Source organism: Melanostigma gelatinosum (assembly GCF_949748355.1).
Source record: "Melanostigma gelatinosum genome assembly, chromosome: 16".
Classification (NCBI taxonomy): Eukaryota; Metazoa; Chordata; class Actinopteri; order Perciformes; family Zoarcidae; genus Melanostigma; species Melanostigma gelatinosum.
Window position 1 is genome coordinate 23796641 of NC_136649.1, and position 12175 is coordinate 23808815.

Consider the following 12175-nt stretch of genomic DNA (forward strand, 5'->3'; position numbering starts at 1 on the left):
GATTTTGCTGGAGTCACTTTAAAATGTGCAGATAGACTTTTCACAAAGGCTCAGGTTCACAAAACACTTCAAATGATCTTTTAGATATGAAACAGCAAAAGACACGAAACGGGCCGAGATAAATGCCTTCTCTCCAGATGAACACGAGGCCGTGCTGGGGGGGGGGGGGTGCTTGTTTATGCTGAGGAGGCGTGCCGGTGTGGAGGGGCGGGGCCAGCACAGGTGGCTAAACGACGGCACTTCTCGTGCAGGTGGCACAAACGCAGCGACGTGCTACTTCTCTCATCTCGTTATGATGGGGTGACATTTTCCAAGTATTTAAGTGGGACAGATTAGCTGAACACACAAAGCTAATGCGAAACAAAATGGCCAATTAGTTTATGAATGAAGGCGGAGGTGAGAGGGGAAACCACCGAAAGCTGGTTCCATCTTCATCATGGACCAAGAGACCAGAAGTTCATAGAGCCAACTGATGAACACAACTAGTGTCCAGTAGTTTACCACATACTTTGTAAAAAAAGTGGTCGAATCAAATTGAAAGAATGAAAGGGGATATTTGTAAAAGAACGTATTATTTCAAAGGTTTGAGATACCTGACGCAATGAAACAGCCGAGATGTTTTCGGTACATCAGTTGAAATGAATTTGCATAATTCAGTTCAGTGAAGCCGAACTGTCCTCTGCAGCAGTTACTGATGCCATTTTTCTGGAGATCTTAATTTGTGTCTTTGGTTTTGTCTTCTTCATCTTCTTCTGATCCTCTGCTGTCCAAATACCACACAGCTGAGGAGGTTCTGTCTTTGACATTGTTGAGCACTGAAACATCTGGATATTGTGACGTCCAAACTCCAAATGATACTTTTGCAAAAACTACTAATTGTTGAATCTTAAGTGCAAGTGAGCCACATTTCTGTAACACTGCTAATTCAGTTTTGGTTTCTTTTTTTCGGGTTGAAGTTTGAGTTCACACTTTCACAGCGTGCATGATGTTCATGAAGAGGTCTTGTGTTAACTTCCCAGTTTTGAAGTGAAGTTGTATCAGGATAATATTCCTCATGTCCCACTGAAGCAGCGGAGGGAAACCTCTGGGGACTGGACCTAAAAACCCACTGAGGTCAAAGGTGAACTCTGCAGGAAACCTTTAATCCTGTTAACATGCTCCGACTGCCTTCAACCACTGGATGGCAGCATCGGGTTAGAAACAACAACACCACCACAGGGTAAGACCGGGAAGTGATCTCGCACCTCTGCTGAGGTTTGAAAGGTTTTATTCAGCCACACGCCTCAAACATTAGAGTTAGACCTTTAAGGTGACCTGGTCAAGTTACAATGAACTCAGTGTTTATCATGCTGTCTGTGAGATGAGACACATTTCTGAACATTATTACAAATACAACTTTGGTAACAAAGATGCAACACTTCCAGAAAGAAGAGAAAGAAGAGTTCAAACTCACTTTTACTGTAAATGTTGCTGCAAGTCTCTCCATTGAAGCAAACATCAGTCGCGAGATAAGACTCCACTGTAAGAGCATCTGGTTTCGGCCACTAGGGGGCAGCACTTGTATTAAATTGAGCCATCTGTCTTCAAAGTGCTTTTTCCTCTTTGTCCCTCTTCCCCCATAAAAACAACTCTGTGGATATTTGAAACAGACAATTAACCGGTGGAATGTATATCATATTATATATATGTATATATATACATATATAATATATATGTATATATATAATATATATATATATATATTATATATATATATATATATATATAATATATATATGTATATAATATATATATATACATATATATATACATATATAATATATATATATATATATATATATATATATTATATATATATATATATTATATATATGTATATAATATATATACGTATATATATATATATACATATATATAATATATATATATATATACAGATATATATATATATTATATATATATATCTGTGTGTGATTGAAGAGTGATATTGATTAGAGGAAATTTGAATGACGTTTGAAGACATTTCTACAATAGACGGTATCTCAGGTCTCAGTCATTGTAACTGTGTTTGGACCACTTTGTATTTTTCCACATTGTTAGAAGACAAAAGTCATCACAAATCACAAATCCATTTTCGACACAGTAATCTCCGGAAGGCATTGATTCTGGTGGAATTAAATTAATTAAAAATTGTATAATTTGCAGATAAATGTTTGTGTGTGTATTTTTAATGCAAGTACCAGAAATGTGTGTCCGTGTGTGTCTGTGCGTGTCTGTGCGTGTCCGTGTGTGTCCGTGCGTGTCCGTGCGTGTCAGTCAGATGTGTTGTTAACCTGAAGCTGTTCAATGATGTTTCCATTGTTACACATAAAGAAGGTGGTGACGTGTCTCTGGTCCTCCCACAATGATACAGTGTGGCTGATGAACACTGTTTGAACTCGTCTATCTGTAAATCACACAAGAAGCAATGTGCCTCTTCAAGCTCAAACTCTTCATCGTCTTTCATCTCAACTGTTCTCTCTTTCAGTTTCCTTGATTGGCCAATGTGTAACATGCAGTAATCCCATAATGAATACATCATCGGAACACATTATGACATCCAGTGTGGTACAGAGGGTATGAAATGAGGGTGCAGTGAGGTCTCAGCACCACTAATGGTCACACGTGCACGATGTTGAACTATTGAGGAATGTCACTAAAACCTATTTCCGCTGAGGAGGACCGGACCTCTCCTCCGGAGCCTCGGGGGGAACCTGCGGAACAACTGCTCTGCTGCTCTGCTGTGTTTCCGTTCATGCGGAGCGATTTGAACATCTATGAACCAGCAGCGATCAGGGTCAGTGCGCAAAGGCCGTTAAACTCAAGCGGCTCTGCAGCCCGCACCTTCGTGCTGTTGCACTCTGGGTAAAGACGGTGTAAATATAAAATCCTGCAATAAAGAGTGATGTGACCTGAAACAGGTCGCGCGTCACGTTCCCCTCAAACACGTCAGATCTTTAGCTTTTGAATGATTCTCTCACATTCTTCATAATTATGACTACATGAGGATTTATAACGGACTTATAACCAAACTCAATTATTTTACACATAACATGTAAATGAAATGAAAATATTTGTATCTTGAAGCAAAAAAACAAAAACTCCGCAGAACGTAACATTTCAAATCTCATAATCGACATAAACAGGCGTTTCTAATCGAGTGGTTAGTATAGTGTATATATATTATATATATATTATATATATATACACTCTGGTATTTATCTCTGGTGTTTCTCAACAGTCTGGGTCATGCACGTGAGGACACATATTTTTGGTGAAACTGTCTCGAGGAGTTCAGTGAATAAACACAGACTTCCAACAACAATGGAGCTTTGTTTCTGCCACCGAGCGCTTCCCAGAACATCCCGTCTTCAGGAGCCTTTAGCTCTAAACGCCTAATCAACAACTTGTCACACCTCATCATTTCCATCGCTAATGATTTTCTAATGCAAGCTCCAAACAAACGAGCGCATTAAGCGGATAATTATTAACTTGGTTCGTGCACCGTGAAGCTGAGCGCAGAGGGAGAACACGCTCCATGCTGGTCCGCGCGCTGACGACTCATTCTCCCCAAAAACAGGAGCCGAGCCTCATTCTGTCGGTTCCGATGTTGAGAGCCCATAACAACTGAAAGTCATCTCAGCAGCGCCAGCATTACCTGTTTGTGAATGAGTGCGTTAGAAAAGCCCAGCGGGAGGTTTCCTGTGCGTCCGTCATCTTATTCCAAAAGCATAAAATGATCATAATTTGAAATAATGTAGCAATTAATGGAATAAAAAGAACAGTAGCATATTCAAGAACAACATTATTCTTATTATTATGTTGGTGGTCATTTATAGCAACAGTTTATCATTTTTAAATATTATTTCGTTCAACGTTCAACATTTTGCATAATGCACACAATGCAAGAAATAAAATAGAAAATGAAGCGTTAAACAGATAATTAGAGGCGACCAAATATGCTCATAGGAAATATGGAAATATGTAGTGCTTGTTGATGCATGAAGATGAAAAGGATATTTCACCTAAACGTCACTCTGCTTCTGCTTCTTTTCATCATCGATGAACAATCGCAGGTGGAATGGAAGCGTGAGATGAGGGACGTGATCGTGGAGAACAACGTGCCACTGACCTTTGCAGCCTTTCGCGCTTATTTCAGATAAAGGCCGCGCGGAGCAGAGATGTAACTCAATCACGAGTTAAAACACGTCGAACCGTTATTATGAATGATTTATTGATGATGAAACACGAAGCACTTCGCTGTGAAAAGAGTGGAAATCCAACTCGTTTCCATCAGACATTTATTCAACTTTCATTTTCTTCCATGTGTTGTATTTCGTAACTTCTGGAGAATTGCTGCTCGACCAGGCAAAGAAGTGGAAGTTCCTCCTCCTGCCCTCAGCGGCAGATCGTTTCCCTGAAGAGAAACGCGATATTGCGGCTGAAGAGGACACAGAATGAGGATGAGTTGGAGGCACACATCTTTTCTCAGCGTGTCTCTGTCACTAAGCTGCCCGGTCTCGTGTGATCTTTGAAGCGGGCACTTGAGGAGAGCTATTGGCAGGTGCTCTGGTCCAATCAGCTCCCTCCCTGCGCAGCGCCAAGCCACATTGAAGGTTTGGAGGCGCTTTACTTGGTGCGCACTTGTGCACAGAAACCCTCCGAGTGCGCGCATACTTCATGGATCCGGGCAATTTGCAGCACTGCTGAGTTTTGTAGCAGCGTCTCTGCTTTGCTCACGATGCATCTCTGAGCGGGAGGTCGCTTTTTTCCAGCAAGAGGAAGCGGAAACAGACTGATCACTTTCTTCTTGGTATCGGCTTCTACTTCTGTCAAGAGATGATGTTTTCTTCTGCAGGCAAGCGCTGCTTCACGATAGAGTCTCTGGTCGCCAAAGATAACCCTCTAATCGCGGAGGATCCCATCCGTCCGACGGCTTTAAGTTACTCCAACCCGCCGACGGATGCCTTAATGAACAGTTACCAGGCTCCGCAGGCCAGGACCCTCTACCAGAGCCCGGACCTGCTGTTCCCGGAGAACCACCCCTCCCTCACCGTGGCTCCTCACCAGCTCGGCGGCTCCCACCACCTACAGCATCCGCACTTCTTCGGGACGCAGCACCGAGACCCGCTCAACTTCTACCCCTGGGTCCTGCGGAACCGGTTTTTCGGACACCGATTTCAAGGTACAGGCCTCAGTGAAGTGGTGGCGATGCTTATTATACACTCTTATGCAACCGATTCTGATGTTTGCAAGTGTTTCTGCTCGAATAATCAGACTTATAAATGAATAAATAATAGGATCCGCACATAAAACACTTTTGTTTCGCTGCCCTTTCTTATTCTTTGTTTTTTTTTGTTGTTCATTGAAAAATTGTGTTTGTACATTGAGAGCGGAGCGGAAACCGGAGTCAAATTATGCGTAAGCATACATGGCCAATAAAGCAGATTCTGAATAACTTTATATTACATGTCGTGTAATTGAGTTTACTGCTTGAAAAACAAGGTTTGCATGATTGAAAATGAACTAACAGCATTTATTCAAATGGAATCTGCGCGGTGATATTTAGATGGCTGTAAACATGGAAAGTGTTTCTCGTTGAACACTGAACTGCGGCGGCTGTCGGCTGCAGCTCTCACGAAGAGAAGATCAGCTCTGATGGTTTCTTTTCTACAAGAACCCTGTTAGCTTGATCGGCTCGTTCCATTCTGAATAAATCCAGCAGCACAGCGGGCTGAGACACCTGATCACATCCAGGATCATATCTTCAACATAACGGGAATAGAAAGGCTTTGAACTCGGCCTGCAGTGATTTATTAACCAGACAAACCTGCAGCGCAACTATTCACCAATGAACGCACCTTATTACCATTTATGTTAATATTGTACGAGGCAACTTTTATCTTCATATCGCTTTTCATGGCATACAGTTCTGGACAACAAATGTATTGTGCAATGAAGACAGAATGATGCAAATCCATAAAATGCTCATAACAATAATAATGTCTATACTTACCTATGCAACACATTGAGTTTATACTGACCTCTGCTTTGAGATGATTTGCGATACAAGAGCACAAATAAAATGCAAATACATTTAAAAAATGGTAATTATAAACATTAAAACAAAACGTCAGCATCAACAAAGAACGAAAACGCTTTTTTAAATATTCAATCACAATGTTTCACCTTGAAGTAAAAATGTACATTTCTCAGAATATTTTCGGTTTCATGGATGACAAAATGCAGCCTCACGTGAAAGATAACACGATGTCGGTTCATTCACCACAAGAAGAAATCATCACACACAACACGATATCAACTTTCATCTGATTGTATTTTTCAGCAATTGAATTCAGATGAATTGTTTATCTGACTGATATTATGTGTTTGATGATCTGATGTCCGTTCTCTCCTAAACGAGAACAAGTTGCGAGTCATTTATGTTTCGTTGGTTAAATAAAAAGAATAAGAAACAAGATAAACCGTGAACGTTAGCTCGACATAATGCTCTGTATTGGGCTCGTCACAAACTATTTTCATAAGTTCTCTGTCCCCATAAACTGTTCATACGACTTTATATCAACTCTTTTAAAATGCGTTATTTTGCAGAAAGTCTGATACAAAAATAAAGCATGCAGTAAAGAAGGCGCTTTTGATGGAAGCACAATAGTCGCTTTTTAAAAACCAATCATTTAAAAAAAAAACGGAATTTGACAAAAAATAATTCGACAAAAACTTATGGAAATATTATATTTCTGGTCAATTGTATTATTATGGCAATATTATTATTATCATCATTATTATAACTACTGATAGTAGACATAATAAAGATAATAATAGATTTATAAATAGAGCTGAAGTTTTCCTTGACGTTGCTTTCATTACCGTGACAATGACGCGCATCTCCCGGTCACCGTGTCCGATCAGCGCCATGATGCAGGTGTGCACACACTTGTTTGACAGACAGACAATGTGTGTGTCCACATAGAATGAGCTGTGAAAATACCTCTGCCAGCCCCGACTGACGGCATGTTGCTTTCTTTGACTCCGGGCTCAGGTACCGACCTGTCCCAGGACAGCCTGCTGCTCCACGGGCCTTTCGCCAGGAAACCCAAACGCATCCGGACGGCCTTCTCTCCGTCGCAGCTCCTGCGTCTGGAAAGAGCCTTCGAGAAGAACCACTATGTGGTCGGAGCCGAGAGGAAGCAGCTCGCGAACAGCTTGAGTTTATCTGAAACACAGGTGAGCGCAGGAGAACACGTTCAGTCTGCTGTATGTCAATGTCCATTAATGTCTCCAACAATTGAAGGATAATTCAATTTTTTTGCTTTTAATAAATATATCCAAATAATATATCCAAATAAAGCAGAATTATACCCGGACAGTTAAAGCCGTGGAACAATGGAAATGAGCATTTTAAAAGAAGCTGCTCCTGATACTGTGACGTCAAACAATTAGCCTCATAATCATAACTTCCATTTAAAGCAGCAACATTAGTATTTAGTTTTAGAATTGGTCATTGGTTTAGGTGTGACAAAGAAAGGCCAGTGGTTTGAATTATAGTTGAGTTGTTATTAACAAATAAGGAATCATCTAAATGTGGAGACTGTTGAGAGCAAATGATATAAACAGTGAACTCAGCCTGCATGCTGTGCTTCTGGGACCTTTTAATGCAATTCAAACGTTTCTTTTAAATCTATGAAATCCAATTTCAATAATAAAAAGCATGAGACATAACTGCAGCTCAGTCAGTTAAAGCGTCTCTTAAATGTGTTGAATTCATGCTTTAGGATGTAATGTTGTTGGTTATGTTTAATGAGTCCACATTATCTGCGTCAATTAGGTCCTAATAGGCAACATAAAGAGTTTCCCTGAGTCAGCGAAAGGGATAAATGCTTCTGCATGTTTTGTGTCCGTCAATAAGCTCTTCAATTAAGCACCAATGGAATTATGCAAATGATGCCGACAGTGAGCTGAATGTTAAGTATCTCACTCCATTGTTATTTGGTCTTGCTTCTTAGTGAGCACGTGCAACATGTGGACGAGCAGACTGATCAAGTGACTGAGCTCATAAATGGGCATTAATATTCACAAACACTCGCGCAGCTCAGTGGCTCTTTGGAACTTTTATCACAACAATTTCTACCAAGTAGAATTAGCCTGAAGCCTCGTAATAGGGGGGGGGGGGCGATATGAGGTCACGTGTATGTTACACAGTCAGCCAAACTCATATTCCAACAACACGAGTCAGTCAGGCAGCGGTCGAGCTTCTGAGCATTGATGCTCAGCGGACTCACAGAGAAGAGGTTCGGTTTTTACAACAGAAGAGCATTCTGAGGGCGACCGGCTGCAGGAAGATCCCAAAGCACGCGGCTCGTGAGTGAAGAACGCGGCTCGTGAGGGAAGAACGCGGCTCGTGAGGGAAGAACGCGGCTCGTGAGGGAAGAACGCTTCTGTTTCTGCGCGCGGCAGATTGAGGCGGCGCTTCTTTCATGAGCGTTTTAATGTAAAGGTGGAAAATGAAGATTTGCAGAGGGTGCATTTAATTACATTGTTGGGAATAAAACAGAACTGTATATGACAGCATTGTTTTAAACAGAATCAAATAAATGTAGCATAGATCGTGAAAGTATTTATTTTTTTAAATTTAATTTAGATTTGGTGACACTGTGACCTGCCTTAATGGTATAACTGAAACAATGAGCCAAATAATGGATTCGTTGAATGAAAGAAAATTGACATGAAGTCGCGTCTCCGTTCTGGAGGCGCGCTGCTCTGTGAAGATCGCGCACGTGTTCGGGTTTGAATGAATCAGAGAAAAGTCAAAGGCATTTAAAGATGTTGGACTTCAGGGAATTGTGCAAGTTGTTGGTGCTATTTTCCGCCATTTGTTTAGACCAAGTGATTTATCAATTAATTGAGAAAATACTGAGCAGAAATAATGAAGATAATGGTGAGTTACCACCAGCGGCTGGTGGAACATGTTCTAGGGCCATCCATCAATGTCAGCAAACATCCCAGTATGATTTAATGTAAAGAAATGAAAGTATCAAACACGCATTATTACTATGCAGTTAAATATTTAACATGTATTCCAACACGAAACAATCAGTAAATAACACTTCTATAACATAATATAACATGTTCATTCATTGAGATGTCCTATGGACCTTGTTATAGGAGGTAAAGATCAGGAGAAGTAAACATGAAGTGTAATTATGAATACTGATGTTAAATTAAGCTATGATGAGTTTTCACTGTTAATTTAACATCTCTATTACATGTTGATGCCTCCATGACCAAGTTAAGCAGATGAGACTGAGGACAATATGTAGAAGAAAAGATGTTCACTTTGTCTAATATGTAGCTTGACAGAGTTCTCATGTGTGTCCTGGTGTTCTCATGTTTCCTTACCTCCTCATCCCTCACTCCCTACCCTGGTGTTCTCATGTTTCCTTACCTCCTCATCCCTCACTCCCTACCCTGGTGTTCTCATGTCTCCTTACCTCCTCATCCCTCACTCCCTACCCTGGTGTTCTCATGTTTCCTTACCTCCTCATCCCTCACTCCCTACCCTGGTGTTCTCATGTTTCCTTACCTCCTCATCCCTCACTCCCTACCCTGGTGTTCTCATGTTTCCTTACCTCCTCATCCCTCACTCCCTACCCTGGTGTTCTCATGTTTCCTTACCTCCTCATCCCTCACTCCCTACCCTGGTGTTCTCATGTTTCCTTACCTCCTCATCCCTCACTCCCTACCCTGGTGTTCTCATGTTTCCTTACCTCCTCATCCCTCACTCCCTACCCTGGTGTTCTCATGTTTCCTTACCTCCTCATCCCTCACTCCCTACCCTGGTGTTCTCATGTTTCCTTACCTCCTCATCCCTCACTCCCTACCCTGGTGTTCTCATGTTTCCTTACCTCCTCATCCCTCACTCCCTACCCTGGTGTTCTCATGTTTCCTTACCTCCTCATCCCTCACTCCATACCCTGGTGTTCTCATGTTTCCTTACCTCCTCATCCCTCACTCCCTACCCTGGTGTTCTCATGTTTCCTTACCTCCTCATCCCTCACTCCCTACCCTGGTGTTCTCATGTTTCCTTACCTCCTCATCCCTCACTCCCTACCCTGGTGTTCTCATGTTTCCTTACCTCCTCATCCCTCACTCCCTACCCTGGTGTTCTCATGTTTCCTTACCTCCTCATCCCTCACTCCCTACCCTGGTGTTCTCATGTTTCCTTACCTCCTCATCCCTCACTCCCTACCCTGGTGTTCTCATGTTTCCTTACCTCCTCATCCCTCACTCCCTAACTGTCCGTGCTGGATCCGTCCCCGTTGTTTTAAAGAGCTAAATAAATGATTAGCATGACGTCATGCAGCTAGCTAACCTGTCTGGTGTACAGCTAGTACAGAAGCTTCATGTGCTGCTTCTAGGGCTGGGCGATAAATCGATTTAATCGATTAATTCGAATGTGTGCTTTAAGGCGATGTGTTTTATTGAAAATCGAGAAAATCGCCCCCACCCCTCCCCCCGTTGGGTTCCCGTAGTTGAGTGCGCGCGCATTGTTTACAAACGAAAACAATGGCGGCCAGCAGTGAAGCTCTCGTTCTTAAGAGAGGGAAGAATGTGTCTTCGGTGGTCTGGAAATGGTTCGGGTTCGTGTCATCTGACACAGAACAAACAGCCTCAAACAGAGGCATGCCGCCGAGTGGGAGAAGCGTTGCACCCTGAGGAGGGAGCAGGACCGCGGGAGCACAAGCGACGCTGTCTTCCTGGCAAAAATATTTAGAAAAAACATGCACTACTGTTTAATACTGTTGGTTATGTTGTGAATGCACTTGATTTTGTTTACATGCACTTATTTACTGTGCACAATATGTTATGTTGATGTTAGATCAGATGTTGGACTTTTGAAAATGTGAATGGTAAAGGGTCACATACATTTTATTTCATGCTGTGTTTGTATCAGTGTATTCAGTTAGAAAAGCTTACTGTCAAAAGTTACATTTGCACAGTTGTTTACAATGGAAGGCTACTATTTAATGCCATTTAATGTTATCTTTAATTTAATTTTATATTTAAATGATTCAGGCAAACAAAAGAGTGACCAAATACTTTTTGTATACTACAGGCACCTTTCTACAATGTTCAGGTTTTGTTTGCACTTTATTTTTATCAACCTACGAGGGAAAATCATCACAAAATAAAATAAAAAATTGTTTTCAACAGCTTCTGTCATCTGCAAAAATTTGTGGGGGAAAAAATCGATTTAAATCGTGAATCGGATTTTTTGTAAAAAAATCGGAGATTTTATTTTTAGGCCATATCGCCCAGCCCTAGCTGCTTCCCTTTCCCGCAAGTCTGCTGTCTGATTGTGAGGTCAGGCTGATCTGATATCAGGTCTTTGGCTGCAGAATCTCCTCAAAGTTCTCCTCTCAAACGGGTCTTGGAGGAGGAGTGCTCGCCTGTAGAGACTTCTCCTGACGAGAACGCGCAGCGAGGGGGTCTGATCGTTCTGGCCCAAGCTGAATCTATTTGAGGGCGCTGATTGGCTCAATTGTATGTCACTCATTTATATATTGAATCAGCGATTGGCTAAACTGCTTCATAGACCCGCCTCTTTTGGGCCAAAACGATCAGGCCCCCCAAGCTGCGCGTTCTCAGAGTGTCTACACACAGAGAGAGAGGACGAGCAGGAAAAGCATATATTTTGCGCAGATATCATATTTAAACACATTACTGGGTACATTCCATAGTTCAAAAACAAAAATATTGACAATTTGTATAATTTATGATTATTATAATTTTTTTTTTGTGTGGCTCATGGTGGGGCCATGCCCCATGGCCCTCTATTGACCAGCCGCCACTGGTTACCACCTCAATCTCAGACATTAAAAACATGAATGATGGCTCCTGACATTCAGATAAAACCAACAATAGAACTAAAGTCACACCAGTGTCACATTGAGGAAGGTCTTACTGCCTATTGTTTGTATTTAAATCAGTGCCTCTCTGAATGACACTACTGCGCATCATCATCATCATCATCATCATGAACCCTGTTGATTTGCCCGTCCAGGTGAAGGTGTGGTTCCAGAACAGGCGGACCAAATACAAGCGGCAGAAGCTGGAG

The 12175-nt window shown here is 41.7% G+C and overlaps 1 protein-coding gene across 1 annotated transcript in view; it reads left to right on the forward strand.

Annotated features, from left to right (window-relative positions):
• Positions 1-4878: 4878 nt before the first annotated feature.
• emx1 (empty spiracles homeobox 1) overlaps positions 4879-12175 on the forward strand; it is a gene marked incomplete at both ends in the record, with an annotated part of 7411 nt that continues 114 nt past the window's right edge. Inside the window, 3 exons of the mRNA XM_079287083.1 lie at positions 4879-5224; positions 7100-7284; positions 12122-12175. The exon at positions 12122-12175 is cut by the window's right edge and continues 114 nt beyond it. Of these exons, the coding sequence (XP_079143209.1) occupies positions 4879-5224; positions 7100-7284; positions 12122-12175 (585 nt within the window). The remainder of the gene's footprint in view (positions 5225-7099; positions 7285-12121) is intronic.